A 20,114-nucleotide genomic window follows, 5' to 3' on the forward strand; every position below is an offset into this window, starting at 1 on the left:
TAATGCATAAGTTAGGGTATAATAAGCCTTTAATAATGGTAATTGGTGCTACAATAAAATTGCACAATAACTAATCTTTTTAATAAGTTCTTGAAACTTTCAACTTTTTTCACCATCATTGCATTTAAAGCTTTATATATGTAAAATTACATTTTGGTGACGCATTACAATAATTTCATTAATTTACTAAAATTAATTGGTCACCACGAGTTTACTATGACCCTTATTAATGCATTAAAATGTAAGGTTTCACTTGTTAACAGTTCAAGCACCGCGAGTTAACAATGAATCACTTAATTTTTTATTCACATTTAGCCAGAGCAAGTATATACTTTAATAAATGTATTGTTGTCAGTAAATGCATTAATGAAACCTTTTTAAAGTATAAACCAAAATTACTGTTGTGACATTTTATTGTACGGCCACTTTATATTACAACAGGAAACTTCCCTCAGCTTTACTGAAAGCAGTTAAATATGCATTGAAAATATTAAAATCATCAGTATATGTGACCGCTCTAAATCTACTATCCTACTCATTTAGGCTTTTGTAGTTCCACGCACTAAAACAATGAAACAAGACCAATCTAGTGAAGAAAAGTTTATTAATTGGCAAAAATAGTCTAAAAATTGTAAATGAGTATATTACATGTAGTCCATCCCAATCAAGTGCAATTAATTATACATGTGGACTGACCCTCAAGGACAATGCAGAACAATGCAACAGTTCAAATGTCAATTAATAGAGCCGTCACTGTTTGCAGACACACATCTAGCTTTATATTCAAGACAAAATGGACTTACCTCTCAGTCCAGATGACTACGGGTGTGAAACAGGAACCCAGAATGAAGCTGTTTGTCCACTTCACTACTGAGTGGTTGCAAGAACCACTTGAATAATTTCAACATTGCCCCGATTACATTAATAAACCGTCAAACAAGCCAAAACCCACAGGCTTTCAATGAGAAACTCATGAATTAACATCAACTTTCCACGCAGAGAGATGAAAACTGACAGAGCAGTCAGGAATGTGTTCAAATGCATCGCTCAAATCTCAGTTTCAAAATAAAACGCCTCACTATTTACATTAAAGCATTGATGCACTTATTTCTTGCTTGATCAACTGTTGCATGTAGAAAAACGAGCACTATATCCTTTTTACAAGTGATGCACACATACTAAAAATATATATACACAATCAATGTGAAAATTTAGCATTTTAAAAGCTTCTAAATTTAGCAGAATCAAACATAATATGGCCTGAACGTATATATAAACACACTCAAAACAATGGAAATGTGCATATTTTACAAATGCAACAAATATGCATCAGATGTTATTTATGAACCATTAATAATCACTTCAAAAAAAGCTGAATTTGGGGAAAATAAAGTAGCATTTCACAGATTTGAAAGCAGTAGATGCAATTACAATCAAGAGAACCATTCAGAAATTATTTAAAACAAGAAACCTACAAGAATTTGAGGTTAAAATAAAAGATTTACACAATCTATCCATAAATGGTGTTCGTTATACATTACATGAACCACTTAAAATTTTGTAAACCATAAAAAGGCACAGAATATATAGCTCGTAATAAAAAAAAATAAACAAAAGTAGTCAAAATGTGCTTCCTAAGTGAAATAAATAAATAAAAAAGTGCATTTTTGTACAATAAATAAAGCATATTAAGCCAGTTGACTAAATAAATCAAGTATAAACAGTACACACTTTATTACAACACAGATTCTATTTAATAATCAAGCCAAAAGACACTTACAAACATTATATGGATAATGGGAAGGGGGGGAAATGAGGGAAGAAACACGAAACGAAAGAAAGGATCCTATAAAAACAAATCTAGCTAACTGACAATTTACAACATTATAGCAGTCGGAAAGTTGTGTGTGTGTATTTTTTTTCTTTTTTTGAACGAGCAGGCAAATAATTCACTTCCTTGGCCAAAACAAGCTGAACTGACTTAAGCACACAGCTACTTCCAAATAAAAGTACAAAATAAAAAGAGCTGCAGGGAATTAAGAGAGTGAGTATATAGTATTGTACAGAACTCTACTTTTTTTAGTGTGTCCGGAGTCCGGCGCTCTCCGTGACGGTGTTTGTGTGTGCGCGATGAATCCTCGTTGCTCCTGGCGTCTCCTCCTCCTCCTCTTGCGTTCAGCTGAAAGGTGTCAAAATGAAGGTGGCAGTTTGTTTTGGGGTACTGAACCCAGAAAACACACACACTTGTTTTTCCCCCTCTACATCTACACACGCTCAGACCATCCCAGACATACACAGGCATGCAAAACCACAGATTCAGAACAGCATCAAAAGCTAAAGCAGACAGTAAACGTTCAAAGTCTGATGTCTGAATTTTTTGGTTGACAAAAACACAGAATTACTGCATTTTCCAGACAATAAAGTCACACGTGGTCAAAATAACTTTATACATAAATGTATATTACAACTTAATATATTGAATGACTTAATATACACTGGAAACAAATTCATTAGATTTAGTCTTTTCTTTTTAAGAGGTTGCAAACTGTTTATATAGGCTAAATTTAAACTAATTAAAGTCAAACATTACTAATTATTTTTTTCAATTCAGCCTATATAACTGTTCGCAAACACCTTAAAATAATAATTAAAAGGAGTAAATCCAATTTCTTTTCCCCTCAATGTATTTTAAGCAAACGGCTGCATGGTATCGTTTCAGCATCGTATTATAATGTGATATCGCAGGATATGCAATGTTGATTTTATTATAATTCATCATTTGCATGTGATTAAAGCCTGTGGTTGTGTAATAATTTTAAAAGCATTTAGGCATAAAAAAACAGTACCATAAGTGACTTCATAAATGATTAATTCTATTAATTATTTATACTATGCAACTGTACTTGAATACTGCTAGATTCAGACAATTGTTTGGATCATTTTCTTTAAATGTATTTATAGACTTTATTTTATAGATATTAAATTATCTGGTGAAATTGTATTCATACCACAATATTTAAATACATTTTTCCAATATTGTGAAGCCCCAATTCTAACAATAAAATCTACTGCTCAAAGTTTTACATAAAAAACGAGACCTTAGTTGACAATTGCAAAAGTCACACACAGTTTTGGTCAGTTGCTTTCTAAAAGGATATTTGATGTGTACAGTAAAATAAAAATACAGAGTGTATAAAATAAGCGGTGTCAGATGGAATCTGCAGTTTTTTTGTTTGATATTTCCAAGTTTTTAAGATATCTATCCATCTATCCGTCCATCAAAAATTTGCTGCTCGTTCAAACTAATTATTTAAATGGAGCTGAATTAACAATTCTTGAAAGGTTTGAGATAACTTAATTGTTTTATGTTCAATCCACTTAAATTTGTAAAAACATCAGGTTAACTTAGAGTTGTGTTGGGACACAATTGTGTGGAAACCAGCATTTTTTACAGTGCACAGGAGCTTAAAACTTAAGTGAAGAATCTTATTTGATTAAAAGAAATTTAAAGACCAACTTGTTTGGCCTCAAAATACATCAACTAAAAAATGCATTAAAATATCACTTTACAAATACACTGAACAAAGTGTTGCATGCAAAACTGTTGCAAACAATTTATTTGTGTTGAATTTAAACAAATAAATTAAGTTTTATAATCTTCAACTTTATTTGTTTGTTTAAATTATTTTATAATTTATAATATTTTTAAAATAAAATATCTGCATATTTAATAAATAGATGTTAAAAACATGCATTAATAAAGATTTTCATATGTAAATAAATGATGAGGTAAGAAACTGCAGATTCCATCTGGGCCTAAATGAGTCACTTTGGACATCATATGAACATTAAGAGGATTATAAATAATAATATGCAACTTACAGTCTGGAAAATACAGGAGGCACAAATTCCAACATTAACTGCAGTCAGAGAGAACTAGTCACTTCAAATGCTAATAATGCACAACACTGTATTTGAGTCCTGGAAACAAATGCATCAATACAGTCTGAAGAGACGACACAAAAGCATTAAGACATCTGCATGCACAACTATGTAAACAACATCTCAAACACTTAATGTCATCAGAAAATATTCATGTCTGGCGTCTAGAATTATTTCATGACAATAATGAAACGGCACACAATATTAAATGGCCACATGAAAAATGGTTTTTAGTCCCATGGAGAAACAAATCAACCAATACAAATTCATACAAATCAGCACCTGCAGATTTGAATGAGTGAACTCATTTGGTAGTTTTGTCTTTATTTAGGAAAACGAACACCACGTGAACAAGATGAAGGTAAAGAGTTTATTTAATTGACTACAGGATTGTTATAAAGTACACTAAATCGTAATTCCATTACACTAAGTGCAAAATAAACACATATGCAACTCAATGCATACAAATTCAGGGATTTATTGTACTGATTTGACATTGTATTGGTTGATTTGTTTGTCTTAGTGGGTGAAAAACATGTAGGATCTCTCAAACGAGTTTAACGCAATTTGTCTTTTTGGGAGTTTGATGCACAATAATTTACAGGTTATTCATCATTTCCATAAGTAGATCTGATCTGGGGTTAGATTTCCTAAAAGCATTGAACATCAATGGTTTTCATGATGTACTCGCACTCAGTGTTTTTAGGAAAAGTAACGTGCTCATTTTTAAAGTTTAATTCAATTTATATGCAGATATGAAATCTAAAAGGTGCAAAAACAATACAATTAAATGTCATGTTTCCACATCAATCCTTCACTCATGGGGAACCAACTCATCTACACATACAACAATGCAGAGATACTCTTTTTAGTTGTATATACTTCTAAACTATCAATCATTCATTCAAGATTTAGCTTTTGACTAGTCATTAAATTGAAATTACACTATGCTGAACCTGCATTTATTTCTACATTAGAATATTTCCACCATAGACAACAAATCCTTTGTAAAGCATGTAAACATACAGTGTCCACTATATCTCTGAGGATCAAATGCATGATTTCACATTTAATCCCCACAAATTATATGCATTTAAAAGAAACAAGAACTTATTTGTTTTCTACATTGCAGCTTTATAGACTGACTTCCCCAAAAAAGTGGTTTATAGGATAAGATGCATTAAAATTATAGTAAATTAAATAAAGAAAACAAAAAAGTAGATTCTAGTGATTAGTGGACACTGTAGAAACACAGGATTGTACAAATAATTCAACTATTATTAGCCCTTTGGTTAATCACAAGAGAAAAATAAATAAATAATTATATATATATATATATATATATATATATATATATATATATATATATATATAAAAAAGAGGATACGACTTCTACTTCTGACTATATCCACTCATACTCAGACCATTTTAGTACAAGTAATTATCACTTTCACTGTAACTGCACATTAACACATGGATGTTCTCGCAATGAATTCATCGATTTTACATTTTAGTTTGTTTGTAATTGTAATAAGTACAAACAGGACCTACAACAACACAAGTTTGTCTAAACCTGCGACAGCATCTTACAAAAGCACAACAGTAATTTAAACCGGTTCAGAAAATGCCATTACTTTAAACACCTTACAGAGCTGCAAAACAATATAAAGGGCACTACATCCACATATCGCAATCAATTTCTTAAAAGATGACTACGCATGAGGAAAATGGCATGAAGGGGCTGTGTGCAAGGGAAAGTGTTTTTAATTGCCATGTTGATAATGCAGAAATTATAAAGAAACTGAAAATCGTACGTTTTCTGACTTCACTGTTCTGTATGAAAGTCTATTGTTGATATAAAGGCCTCTGCATGGTTTTACTCTGAAAAATCTAATATTTGTGAAGCTCTTACCTACTATTTATTTCCCAGCAGCATTTAAAAATAAATAGATAATGCCAAAACTAGCATTACCAGAGGTATTTTTGGTGTTAATACTTGAGTTTGCAAACCTGGTTTGCATATTTTTTATGTAAATTATCATCATTTTCTCCAATGTTAACTAATTGTTTTCCAAATAGTCATTATCTTTCAATAAGCTTTGAAAAGAGGGCTTATCATCAAGCAGAGCTATATCTTTAAACTGCTTGATCCCTTTAAATATTAATGCCAGTGCTTTATCTTTTATTTGCTGTAAAAAAAAAAATATATATATTTTTTAAATGTTATTGTTTCTATACATCTTCTCTTATTACAGCTGTGATGTAAACAGCTGCACTCAGAACAATTTAAAATGATGTTTTATAGTTATGTCTGGTGTGAACGGCCTTTTAGTCTCAAATATATTGTACAATTGATATTAACAACCTTTCACAACTTTTGTGAATTGCAAAGAACATCAATATAGTTATGAACAGACGCTTGTTTTGATCACAGTGCTGTTTACACTTTTTTCTCAAATTTAATTGAGTGGTAATAGCACAGAACAATAAATTCAACTAAGTGCTGCAGTTCATCACTGAATATCCATGTACAACTTTTTTGCGTGTAATAATAGTGAGATAGTATTGCTAAATTACACACACAGCCCCTTTAAACGTGTGGAATATCTCGGCCAGTGCAAATTTGTCTTTCAGGAAAATAGCAGTGGAACAATATCAATAAACTGCAAATATAGCGCATATAACGTATACAAATGATTTCTTTCCCCGACTAGTGTTGCTGAAATTATGAGTAATATCTAAAAGATGATACAGAGGAAAAAACAACAAAAGCAAAACCAAATAACTGATAATTTCAGATTTTTTTTTGTTAAGATCCAAATTATTACTTTCCAGAATTGCACTAAACAAAACGGACATTGCAATTGTGCTTAAACTGAAGCTCTTCATGCACTGACTATCTATAAGCTAAAAACGACTCCTGCATTAATAATTGACATATACATTTGAATGATTTGGCCTGTATGCATTACAAAAAGTGCATGTGAGCTCACACAACACATCACAGAACATACTGCGTCCTCAGCATTTACATACAGTACAAATTAAGCCTGTAGTAAACAGGTCACAGCAATGCCAGGAAGCAAAATATCGAGACACTGACAAGTAATGCATCTCGATCAGACCTGAGGACGTTCTAGATACGTTTAAACTCTGACTGTGAAAATATTTATTAAATATGTTAAATGAAAACAATCATATTTAAATCATTACAGACATCTTTACAAAACAAACAAACAAAAAAAGTAAATGAATATAATTCAGCAGTCACCTTTAGAAAAGCAATATAGCAGTTCTTCCCTATTCATACAGCATTGGTGGGGGTCTCATCATACTATAAAATGCAGAATTTGTCCAGTTCTGACTGCAGATTTGTTTTTAGTTTAAGGCAGTGCATGTTAGAAGCAAGCTGACAGTGTAAACAGTGAAGAACTGCTACAACTGAAATCTTACATTAACAGACATGGACAATAAAACCAAATGATGTTAACTGATAAAAATGTCAGATCCAGATCAGAAATTAACTTAAGATACTAAAAATTAGCAAACATGATTTGAACCTTTCAGATATTCTAGTAAAATACAGAGTGCTGTCTGAAACCCTTTACAATATAAAACATTTAACTTGCTCTGACATGAGACACATTCAGAATGCTTTTTCTTAAAATTATACTGTACAGATGTGCGCAAAACTAAATAATTTAGACAGGAAACTAACCGGACATATAAAACAATTCAATATGGCCTTGACAACTCAACCTAAACACAAGACTACAGCAAAGGTGATGAGTGAAAATGCCAAATGAGGTCAATTAGAGTCCAATCATTTGCGGTTTACAACAATTTAAATGAAGAACTTAAAACACCCGAACCACAATTATTCTGTCAATATCAAATGTACCTACAGAAATGTCAATTCATAACCTGAGAAACATGATTTCGCTCATTCGGTTTCAATGTGGAGTTAAGACACTGACCCTTCTCCTTAAACTACAATGATTTTGACATCGATATTTCATAAATTCAAATGCAATACATGCTGAATTTCAATGCAATAGTCACTTTAAGGCATTATGACCAGTTTCAGACAAAATTGGAATAAGTTTACAACTAGCAGCAAATGTCAATAACCTACATGTGGACAAACACTGAAGTGCAGTAACTTATTTTCAATACATATAAATCTCTTCCATATACAACAATTGCAGGACAGTTTATAGTCACTGGGGCTGATTTTTCACATTAAACTGCTTCAAGACCATGTGCATAAAATGTAAAAGAATCAGAGTATTCAGATCACGCTATATTAATAAAATAAAAGGAAAAAATAGATTAGCTGTAGGGAAATAATAGCATTTGTCAGAATATTGTAGAATGAAAAACTTACTGTTTTCTGAACACCTTACCTGGGACGTCCTGAACTCCAGCTAAGATACATCCTGAATGAAGAGGAGAGAAAGACAGACAGAGACAGACAAACATATAAAGATACACACCTTCTTCTCCTATTAACGGTGGCGATATTCCCTCTCGCGTTCTCGGTCTCTCTCGCGGTCTCTGTCTCGCTCACGATGGCGGTCTCTCTCTCGGCTGCGCTCCCGGTAGTAATCCTCATGCCGGTCTCGACTGCGAGATTTGTGCCGGCGGCTCTTCTCACGAGAGCGACTGTGATCTCTCTCCCTGGACCGCTCCCGTCGGCTTAAGGATGAAAAGCATCAAAGAAAATATAAAGTATTAAATTAATAGATGAATAAACCTGGACAACACAAACAATAGACACTTTCTAAATTTAAAAAACAAAGCTGATCATATTTCATACATATTTAACACTAACTGCTTTAATTTTGACTTATTTTAATGCATTTTCCAATTTGTTTTTTGTGCAAAACTGCATTTAACTCATATAATTTTATTTATAATAATGCATTCTTAAAACCCAAAGTGCTACATTAAAAATAAACTGATTTGACAGGATCATGAAAATCTCTGACATCATTTATAATTAAATTTCCACTTACTAAAATCCATTGTGTCCCTGATTTAAATCTGCCATGGCACTGGTAATACAAACGAGGTCTCAAAATGCGCATCATGTACATGAAAGATCATGCAAACCTTATGCATCATCCTCCAAAGCAAACACAAAAAAAGCTAGATCCACAAGATCCTTACCCTGCCACAGAGCCATACGATTTGGACTCGATTCCATGCAAGCAGTCCTGCAGTGAGCTGATGAGAACTTTGCAGCGGTCGTCAGCAGAAACCTTCGACTGCTTGATCAGAGAGATGGCCGTCACCAGAGTCTCTATAGCACTGCCGTAATCAGCTGCAGAAACGGAAACGGTTAATTCACAACACACCACACCTCATATTTGTGCTGGGTGTAATGATCTCCACACCTGCACTGGCATCAGAAACGGCCCTTGAAATAGCGCTGCTGGAAATCGCTCTGTTCCGGTTCATGATCTCCTCAAACTCCGCTTCGCTCAGAGGAGTGCGAGACGCATCCATGTCCCTGAAGCACACAAAATGCTGATTAATGAACACGCGCAAACTAAAAGCATGAGTCAGAGCAAAGCGTAATGCTTCAGGGATCGAATTTACACAAAGAGCTGCATTGGCGTTAGTGCTGAATCACATTGCATCACATGTTAAATTAAAGTGAAGCACAGACATTTCAGCAACTAAAAACTAAAGCGACACCAAAATAAAAGGAAATACCATCCAAATGCAAGATAGACAGGTTTAAAAAAATAGTTAAGTTTCACGTATGTTTTGTGGTATTTTTGTTGTTTTCTGCTTTGCGCTCTTCTCTCTCTCTCTCTTGCTGTGGTCCTACCCTGTTTTAGGTGTGCTACCATTGGTCGAGTGAGCAGTCATTCACCTTCGTCACTCAATCGGCGCTAATAAGGATTGGGTCCGCGCAGTATAAAACCGGTGTGCTTGCGCTGTTCTGGAGGAGCGCTTGGCCTGCCAATCTCTCAAACTGTTGACTTGTTTGTTCCGCTTGGTTCGTTTGCGAGTGCTGTGTTCTAGTTTTCTCTTTGTTGATATTGATTTATCAGTTAAACTTGTGCTGCTCAGGTTAATGTATAGTGAGAATATGAACGATCTTTATGAGAATTGGATTACCTGAGATCTTGTTTTGCTAATGGCTAACAGTGTGTACTTTACAAGAATTCTAGTATTTCGAGCAGCTTAGTATAACTTTGTATTAGTTCGTTTTTGGAGGCGTTGCCTCATGTGTAATTATGTTTGGGAGTTATGAAGTTTAGTTAAGCTACGTGCTGAAGATTACAGTTTTGTTTCTGCATTTTTCTTTGATCAGTCAGTTTAGTGGGTTGGGGTTTAGTTAGATCGTTTTGTTATATTTATTTCTTTGTTTTGGCAACACTCCTATTTTCCTTTATTTAATTCAATTATTTAAAATTACATTTATCTTCCATCTCATATTCATTGTTTGACATTATCCATTAATAAATACTTACTTTTTGTTTCACTTATCAAGCGTTTGTCTTCTCCTCATTCACCCAGCATCAATAGACTCACTGATTGTTACGTATCATCCTTTTAATTATTTAACATCATTAACACGTAACAATATATAAATACATTTAGGAGTTCACACTTAGACAATGCTTAACTATGATAGCAGGTTTGGCATGCTGTCCCAGGAGAGAACCTGAATCTCAAATAGAAGAGCACAAGGTTCCCGTTTGGTCAATGAGCATTAGGTTGGATAGGAGATCGGCTATTCTTCGAGAGTCCCCTCGTTCGTTTTATACTATGGTTAATATGGTGGTTCTGACTGATTCAGTATGTATGCGTTAAGTGCTTATGATTTTACAGTTTGCTTATGTACGTGTTTTAAGACTGTTGGAGGAAACCGGAGGAAACACAGGGAGAACATGCAAACTCCTTGCAGAGAGTACCGACTGGCTCAATTAGAACTTGAACCTTTGGCCCTCCCACTGCGAGGCAGCAGCGAGAGTCACTGAGCCACCTTGTCGCCCAATCATATAATTAAGGAGGAAGGAGAAGGGAAGGATAGAGGGGGGTTTTCCAAAAACGAAGACAGGGAACGGAGTTTAGGCAGGATATTTATAGTAGTTTTGGAATGATCTGATAGGCTAGCTAATGATCAGTGATGAGGATCAGCTCTAGTTGATCATATCACATGCTCTTCTAGAAATTAGTTTGTGAAACTTCACTTATTTTTTAATATTTATAAAATGTTATCAAGTTATGGCTGTCAATATTAAAATGTAATGTGAAATGATTAAATTACATCTAAATGTGCTTCCAATGAAAAACAATTGAATGCGTATTTGCAGTGTTATCTGTTGTAGTGAGCATGCCATCACAGCATACTATAGTAAGACTGTTCATTTAACTGTGCACATACACTTCGGGCTTTTTAGAGTATAGGTGTAGTTGTGGGCGATGTGTTTATTACCTGCCACCAGGGAAGTCTCTGTCATAAGGAGGTGGGCGGCCGTACGGGTCTCCAGGTGGGGGTCCTCTGCCGTCAGATGATGGCATGTTGTTTCCAGGTGGTGGGAAGAAGGCCGGGTTGACGTGAGGAGCCGGCGGTGGGCCTCCAGGTGGGGGTCCCTGCATGTGTGGTGGGGGTGCGAGGCCAAGCGGGGGTCCTAAGGGCCCAGGTGGACGGGGAGGGAATGGTCCTGGAGGGGGAGGTCCCTGCTGAGGTGGAGGGGGGCCTGGGGGAGGCCCGTATCCTGGTGGGGGAGGCCCAGGAGGCATCGGGCCCATTGGGGGTTGCCCGAACTGACCAGGAAACAAGACAGGTGGAGGAGGACGGTCTCCTCTGTTAGGGGGTCCGCCGAGGGGAGGAGGCAGACCTTGTCCAGGTGGAGGGGGGCCTGGAGGTCCCAAGGGCCCAGGTGGGCCAGAGGGAAGACGTGGTGGGCCCTGCATACCTGCAAGAAGATTTGATGCATTACATTTTGATGCAGAGGGGAGAAGGGATTACAAAAATACACATGAAATCAAAACTAACCCTATGATTTTGTGAGCTCACACTGCTAGTTTTGTGGCGAACATTAAACATCACCCATTCTTGATTTAGGACAATTGATCAACTTTTTCTGATTCACTTGAAAAGTGACGCATTCACCTCAGAGCATCAGTTTTCAGGCCAAAGGTGCGTTTCCCATTTTTGTTGCCACATATTTGTTATTTCCTTATTAATTACAGATCTCATTTCATTCCTTCCCAAAGGTACTGTAACATCTACTTGATTTTTCTTCAATGATTCTCTTACCAATTTATCTGCCATTTCATTTCCCATTATTCCAATATGTGCCGGTCCACAACAAAAATGTACATTTTTACCCTCTACTTTAAGTCTGTATAATGTTGTAGAAACTTGCATTATTAAATCTTCTCTATCAGTTATTGTAGATCCAACAACTGATAGAACAAATTACAGTCCTATTTGTTTCCTCCCATTGCAGACCTATAATAATAGCTGTTAGTTCTGATGTATATACTGACAATTCAAAAGTTCACTCCTGTTCAAGCTTATACCTGGGAAGTGTGGTGGAGGTCCGCCAGGTCCAACCGGTCCAGGGAAGCGGTCTCCTTGTCCAGGTGGGCCAGGAAAGCGTCTCTGACCTTTGCCCGGAGGGAATCCTCCACCTCGAGATCCTGAGCCTGGAGGACCAGCCTTCCCCTCTCCTGACATCTGTCCTGACTGTGTGCCTGCGTGGACCAAAACACACTCTTCTAAACTGCAGCACACATACAGCAACGCTATTCTCATTCAGTAAGTTTAAAGTCCCCGTGAAATCAAAATTAACATTAGATGTTAGTTTTAAGGATATCTATAGTCTAGTGTGCTCCAAAACAGTGATAAAATTTACATTTACAAGATAAAAACATAAAAAGTTGCAGATTGTCACTTTATCTTAAGTGGAAATTATTAACATTTTTTAAAATCAAATCTGCTGGCCAATCAAATGCATATATTTGACACGTCCCACCCATCTTTTTAAGGGGAAGGAGCTATTCTATGTCCCACCCTGTCTTCACATTTCATTGGAAACTACATCACACATCAAACAAAAATGCACATTTCAAAGCAATTCACGGGACCTTTATGATAATGTGAATTGTCGAATCCTCTGCGCTCACTTTTTCGTGACTGCATCTCGAACTGACTGAGAGACTGTTTGTTGCAAGGAGTGACGATGGGGTTTTGTCCATGCAGCTCCCGTTTAGACAACAGATCCATGAGCTTCCTGGAAGAGGAATCTGATCCCACGCAGACCAGAGCAAACCTTTAAAGCAAAGCAAATCAACCGTTTCAAACGCCACAGAGGTGAGGGCCACAGAGTGATCTTTATTATCATTAACCCAGGTCAAGATTCAGTTGATAAAACTGGGTTTTGCTTACCCTTTAGACTGGCCATTTGCTCTGTTCTCAAAAAACTTGATCTCCAGCACATCATTGATGCCTATTGAGCGAATGGCATCTGTTAAATCTTCATCAGTGGTCCACTGTAAAAAGAAAAACACATCAACATTGCATCCACTTAACATTTTAGGTTATTATATTACAGGTGATACTTTCAAATTAAAGTTTGCACTATATTTGAAAAAGTCAGTTTCGATGCATGTTTTGCCTGCATTTGTTGCATTTACACAGCTTTGACAATCAGGCGTCTATAGCATTTTGCTGTTTCGAACGCTTTGATGAAACACTTTCATGAAGCAATTGTTTCAGCTGTCTTAAAGCTTCATTTCTCCTATCACTAGTAGATTATTATGGCAACAAGACTGACCCATGTGAGGTTTCCGATGTACAGAGCGATCCGTTTGCCATTGTAGGTGTAGACGACATTAGCTGGAGCCCCTTTGGAGCCCTCGTTGCCTCCAGGTGCAGGAAGGGAATCCAGGTAATCTCGGTCCTCGGGTGCGTCCCCGTTGTTGGCAGATGGCGAGATGACATCGTCATACAGGTCAATCTGGTCATGAACAGGATAATCCGACTCCTGTTTGTGGAGACAAAAACGTAATTATGAAATATTCACAGAAGAACTCAGATTTTCAACCGAGCTTGTATTATCCTGGTAGTGATGTTCAGTCATTTTTGGGGACTTCAATTTATTTAGTCTATCAGAACTGCATAAAAATAATTAAAGTCTTCAACATTACGTACAACAAAAAAAAAAAAAAACATGGACATAATGATGCTGATAATAATGATTATGCATAAATGTATTATAGTTATTAACAAAGATCATCAATTTCGGAATAAACACCGCCAAATTGTGTGAAGATTAAGATTTATAATGTAATGTATTTTTTATTTAGTGCCATGTCAGCAACCAAGGCTTTTTTTTAATGGCAAGAACATTTCAATAATAAACATACAACTAAAAACAAATAAATAAATGAATGCATAAATAAGATTCAGTGCTGATACATGATAAGAACTCTAAGAGTTTTCCTGGGGTCAGTTTGTTAAAAATATCCTTAAGGGAGTTCATTTCATAAAAAAAGTCTTCTGGAATAATTAAAAGCAAGACAGTCCAATAAAATGTGTGTTACAGTAAGGGGAGCTGTGCAGTACAAACATTGAGTGGGGTCTTCATCTTTAAGTAAAAATCTGTGGATTCATCTTGTATGTGCAATCATTCTGGTAAAAATCACTTAATTAAATCTAGTCCTAAAATTCTGTTTGACATTTCAGGTTGGATTTTATACAGTTTATTATATTCTAGTGCATCCCAAACTTTTCAACACTTATTTAACCTGTATATTTATATAAGGTGAAGATTCAGATATAAATTAATCTACAAAAACAAATAAGAATAAAATAAATAATAATAAATGGTTTAGTTTAATATTGGCACAGCAAACAAATAAAATATTACTAAAAGATTATACTAACCACAAATTGGAAACTTCTCCATTTTTAGATTTACAGCTAAGATATCCACAGTTTTATATTATAGGTTTTTATTAAACTTCGTTTATCCTATTTCAACATTTAACCATCAAATAATAGTTCATAAAACATTTAGTAACTAATCTAAAATATAATTTAGTCCCCAGAAACTGCTAAATATTTTTAAAACTTAATAAAATACACAAAATACATTTTTGATCAACTTTAAAGTCCCAAATATTAATCTCTAGTCAAATGTACACATGCATACAACTCATAAACACCTGTAAGTTACACTAACACTATAAATAATATATTCGGTTGATTTAAACGACACCTTGACAAGCTGATTTGCATTTTATTGCAGTTCAATAAAAACGAAACAGTGTGAAAATTAAACATGCATCATCCTGTCAGCTCATTTAAGAGCGTCTGACACTTCACGAACACGTTTAGGGTTACTTTAATCGATCATAAACAGAGACGTGTGTTGCTGGAGCGATGCTGTGCATCAACACGGCCTGCTTTTTCTGCACGAGCAACAAACAATAAACACGCGACGGAAAATATTGTGATTCGCGTAATAAACACACGCTCTAAACAGAAACTTTAACAAAATACTGATGTTATTATGATAAACAACAAATTATAAGACAGCAACATTTACATAATTATATTAGCGTATACAAAAACAAGGCTGGGTAGCTAACGTTAGCTGCTAAAGTTAGCAGACGCCCTACTAGTTCAGCACGGAGCGCTGCACGTTACAGCGCGATTCTCTATAATACGCACGTGCTGCACGATATATTCATTATTAATTAAATATAAATGATCAAAATAAAACTTACCTGGTTAAATTCCTCTTCTACATCCGCGTAAATATCGATGTGGTCAACACCGTCCGCCATTTTCTGTTTCCCTCCTCCTCCTCGGTGCTCTCACTGCGCGTGAAGAAGAGACGCCAACGGGTGAAGCCGGAAATTCCCGCGGAAAAAAGCCAGACACGCCAATGAGCGTTTCACAATTTCAGAATACAAGTTACGTTTTTTAATAGTTCTTGTCTTGTAATAATAACAACATTCAATTGTTTATTATTATTGTTATTATTAATAAACATATAATTTGTATTTGATTTTTTTGATTTGATTATTACTTGTGGCCTGTTTGGCAAATTTAGATAAAAGTGGTTAGTCGGAAAAAACATTTTTACTAAAACAAGCAAGTGTATGATTTTATATAGGGACGAACTTTAATTTCGTGTTTCCACTTAACTAAACGAGTTAATAATTTAGAAATCCCCAAATCCGGAGTACACAGCATGGATTCTTGAAGAAAATAAATAGCACTGGTACACATTGAGACTCTTATTTTGAAAGGGTTACTCCAAGCGTCTGCTCTCGCTCATATGAGCGCTACATACATCTTTCTCTATTGATTGACGAACACATATTTCATACTTAATGGCAGATCTATACAGTAATTCCGTTCAGTTCAAAACTGATTCAGAAAAACCAGTATATAACTTTTGATTGCCTGTATACTATGTTTAAGAAGATGGCTGAATTTGGTCCAGATTCGGGGGGACGGGTGAAGGTGGGTCGCTATCATACGGCTAATGCTGCATGTTCATTTACAACAACAGTCGAATTTAATCGCGTTTTTAAGTATTAAATGTAATATTTTTATTCTCAGGGAGTGACTATCGTGAAACCTATTGTGTTTGGAAACGTCGCACGTTATTTTGGCAAAAAGAGAGAAGACGACGGACACACTCATCAATGGACAGTTTATGTGAAGCCTTACAGAAATGAGGTTTACATTCATCTGTGCTTGCATTCATAAATATAAATGCTACGATTCACATGAAACATATCAAAATATTTGTCTTTTCCTCCTGATGTTCTTAGGACATGTCTGCTTATGTCAAAAAAATACAGTTCAAACTGCATGAAAGTTATGGAAATCCTTTAAGAGGTGTGTTATTTAGTTTATATTAAAGTATAACAGTTTAATGTTAATTTATGATTTTATCTTGCATAGTTAATGAAATGTTGTTCATTGTATTTCAGTGGTTACAAAGCCTCCGTATGAGATTACAGAGACGGGATGGGGAGAGTTTGAGATCATCATTAAGATCTTCTTCATCGATCCAAACGAGAGACCAGTAAATGACATCATATGATTTTTGTTTTGTTCTGTGTGTACATTATCACATCTATTACATCTTTAAATAACAGAAGTACTTGCACTATGTTTGTATGATAATCTATACTTTGAAAAATGGTAAAATGTGATATAAAATCAAACAATCTTTCTAATGTTTGAGGGTTTAAAAATAAGATTTACTTGTTTTACTTGATAAGATTACAAAAAGGATGCAAAATGTGTTTGTTTCTACTGTTAGATAATAAATTTAGGGTTTAAAAATATGGTTTACTTCATAAGATTAAAAAAAATGATGCAAAATGTGTTTGTTTCTACTGTTAGATAATAAATTCAGGGTTTAAAAAGATGGTTTACTTCATAAGATTAAAAAAAATGATGCAAAATGTGTTTGTTTCTACTGTTAGATAATAAATTCAGGGTTTAAAAAGATGGTTTACTTCATAAGATTAAAAAAAATGATGCAAAATGTGTTTGTTTCTACTGTTAGATAATAAATTCAGGGTTTAAAAGGATGTTTTAAATCATAAGATTATAAAAATAATGCAAAATGTGTTTCAAGTTTCAAGTAGCAAATCCTTCATGATCGAGATACCAACTCTGTCTCATTTTAAGCCAGGAAAACCCCTGAAATTATGAATAAATAATTACTATATAGCTTGATAAATTCTTAAATTATTTTACAGTTTTCCATAAACATTCCACCACTTTGAAGACCACAAAAATACATTGAAGACCATTAAATTAAATGAAAAAAAGCATGAAGTTTTGATGTTGTTTTTGTCTTCAGGTCACTCTGTATCATCTGCTGAAGCTCTTCCAGTCAGACTCCAGTGCCATGCCCAAGAAGACGGTCGTGTCCGAGTTCTACGATGAGATGGTGAGCATCTGATCAGAGCTGTGTGAAAATACAGCATTAATGCAATCAAAACACAAGCCTCAAATCTGTGCCCTTCAGATATTCCAAGACCCGACGGCCATGATGCAGCAACTCCTGAACACCACCAGACAGCTGACGCTTGGCGCTTACAAACACGAGACCGAGTGTGAGTGCTGACATTTACACTTGAGCTGTGGGACATATCAAAACAAATCAAAATGTTGCAATAAATGAGCCATTTAATACAAAATTATCCTTGTGCATCTCAAAAAAACAAGCAGATGTAAATGCTGTTTTGTTTTTTTTGTTCAAATATCTGTTTGGATTTTAGTATTGATGCTGAAATACGAGCAAGCACTTAAGCTATGTTCAGAAAGAAATAAGACAGCAAAGACTAAATAAACTATAAATAATCTATTAGTAACAACAACTTAAGTAAATTAAAAATCAACAATTTCTGTCACAAAATGTAATATATTTTTAGTTTTACTTAAAGTAATAAATTATTTAATCAAAAAAACTATTTAATAATTTCTTTAAATTAAATATCATTAAGGAATTGAACACCAGAAAAATGAAGGCTTACTTTTTTGCCGTATTAAAGTTCATACACAGTATAAATACAAGGAAAAATCTGAAATGTTTTTGTTTTCCTGATCATTCTTGATGTTTTCAGGTTTGTTAAACCTTTATTTATTTTATTGTTGAAATGTCTGATTTGTTTTATGCAAAAGTACAATACGGATGCTCACATTCTGAAGTTGTACTGATGCTTTCTTTTCACCCCCCAAATTTATAACATAAATACTGTATCTCATCTCAAATTTCACATTATTTAGCATGCTATCACATTCATCTTCAATAGCTCACAGGCCTAATGTAAACTTCTTATAATCCCTGAAGATACTATAAGGAATCACTGCAGTTCTGTCCCTGTGAACTAAACCCTCATGTGTCACAGTTGCAGAGCTGGAGTTACGAACTCGAGAGAAACTGGAATCAGCAAAGAAAAAGACGAGTCTGGAGATCACGGAGCTGAAGGAGAGACTGAAGGCCTCCAGAGAAAACATCAACTTTCTGAAGGGAGAGATTCGCAGACTGGAGGAGGAGGACCAGATGAAGGAGCACTGAGGACAGCAGCAGCTGCAGCCTTTAAAGGACTCGTTTATTTACTTGTTTATTTTGCATTTGATACATATACATGACTGTTGTCGATACATTCATTACTGATGTTCAGTTTTCCTGTCCAGCTCAATACAGCAACATGCGTGACTGCTTTTTGAATTTTTGTAGCTCTCGCTAAGTGGTTTTTGTATGAATAAAACTTTTTTTAGTTGGAATTTACTTCAATACATTTTACTTTATTAAAAAATATTATATATATATATATATATATATATATATATATATATATATATATATATATATATATATATATATATATATAAACAACTATATATATATATATATATAAACAACTATATATATATATATATATAGTTGTTTATATATATATATACATATATATATATATATATATATATATATATATATATAAATATAATACTATAAATATATAAATAACTATATATATATATATATATATATATATATATATATATATATATATATATATATATATATATATATATATATATAAACAACTTTATACCAAATAGAATTAGACATGTAAACACAACAAATTGTAAAAAATTAAGCTATTTATGTTACAACACTAACATTTTTTAAGTTTTATTTAAATAAGTTTATTATTTTAAATCAAATATATATACATAATTATTTCTTTGAATGAAATATCAAGGAATTGGACCTCCAAAAATGTATTTTAAGGCTAAAAGATCAATTATACTAGATTAAAAAAATAATCCACTAGAGGCTGCAAAGCATGCAGTATCACTGTAATAACTACTAATATGTACAAGAGTCATTCATTCATTTTCTTTTTGGCTTATTCCCTTTACTAGTTTGGGGTCGCCACAGCGGAATGAACTGCCAACTTATCCAGCATATGTGTTCAAAAATCTGTTTTGATTTTAGTACTGATGCTTAAATATGAGCAAGCACTAAACTTAACTAAAGACTAAATAAACCATAATTAATATATTATTAACAACAACTTGAGTAAATTAAAAATCAACAATTTCTGTTACAAAAAGTAATATATTTTTTAGTTAAAGTAATACATTATTTAGC

The 20,114-nt window shown here is 34.2% G+C and overlaps 3 protein-coding genes across 15 annotated transcripts in view; 1 reads left to right on the plus strand and 2 right to left on the minus strand.

The window, feature by feature from the left end:
- Positions 1–585: 585 nt before the first annotated feature.
- Positions 586–15,800, minus strand: cpsf6 (cleavage and polyadenylation specific factor 6). Of its 13 annotated transcripts, none has more exon segments than NM_001442292.1 (11): positions 586–2,179; positions 8,439–8,640; positions 8,961–8,999; positions 9,115–9,268; positions 9,342–9,457; positions 11,399–11,882; positions 12,493–12,666; positions 13,099–13,244; positions 13,361–13,464; positions 13,749–13,958; positions 15,706–15,800. In NM_001442292.1, coding segments are annotated over 10 exon segments (1,677 nt in total). In that variant the 5' UTR covers positions 15,766–15,800; the 3' UTR covers positions 586–2,179; positions 8,439–8,450.
- Positions 15,801–16,237: 437 nt separating this feature from the next.
- yeats4 (YEATS domain containing 4) lies at positions 16,238–19,240 on the plus strand. Its single transcript, NM_001002752.2, is given in 7 exon segments — positions 16,238–16,450; positions 16,550–16,669; positions 16,765–16,831; positions 16,927–17,021; positions 17,811–17,900; positions 17,979–18,066; positions 18,862–19,240. Coding segments are annotated over 7 exon segments (681 nt in total). The 5' UTR covers positions 16,238–16,399; the 3' UTR covers positions 19,032–19,240.
- kcnc2 (potassium voltage-gated channel, Shaw-related subfamily, member 2) overlaps positions 16,325–20,114 on the minus strand; it is a 142,088-nt gene continuing 138,298 nt past the window's right edge. The window contains 2 exon segments of the mRNA NM_001442300.1: positions 16,325–17,247; positions 17,516–17,887. Coding sequence (NP_001429229.1) covers positions 17,844–17,887 — 44 coding nt within the window. The 3' untranslated portion in view covers positions 16,325–17,247; positions 17,516–17,843.

This window comes from Danio rerio, chromosome 4, assembly GCF_052040795.2.
Source record: "Danio rerio strain M-AB ecotype USA chromosome 4, GRCz13ab, whole genome shotgun sequence".
Lineage (NCBI taxonomy): Eukaryota > Metazoa > Chordata > Actinopteri > Cypriniformes > Danionidae > Danio > Danio rerio.

What these genes read in the sequence shown, in the direction of transcription:
- cpsf6 (XM_087246102.2), bottom strand. Translation starts at nt 15,765, where the DNA reads ATGGCGGACGGTGTTGACCACATCGATATTTACGCGGATGTAGAAGAG. An exon ending in ACCTCCACCACACTTCCCAG is followed by an intron (nt 11,883 to 12,492) that starts GTATAAGCTTGA and finishes ATCTTCTTGCAG; the next exon opens with GTATGCAGGGCCCACCACGT. An exon ending in TCGTATGGCTCTGTGGCAGG is followed by an intron (nt 9,000 to 9,114) that starts GTAAGGATCTTG and finishes TTGTATTACCAG; the next exon opens with TGCCATGGCAGATTTAAATC.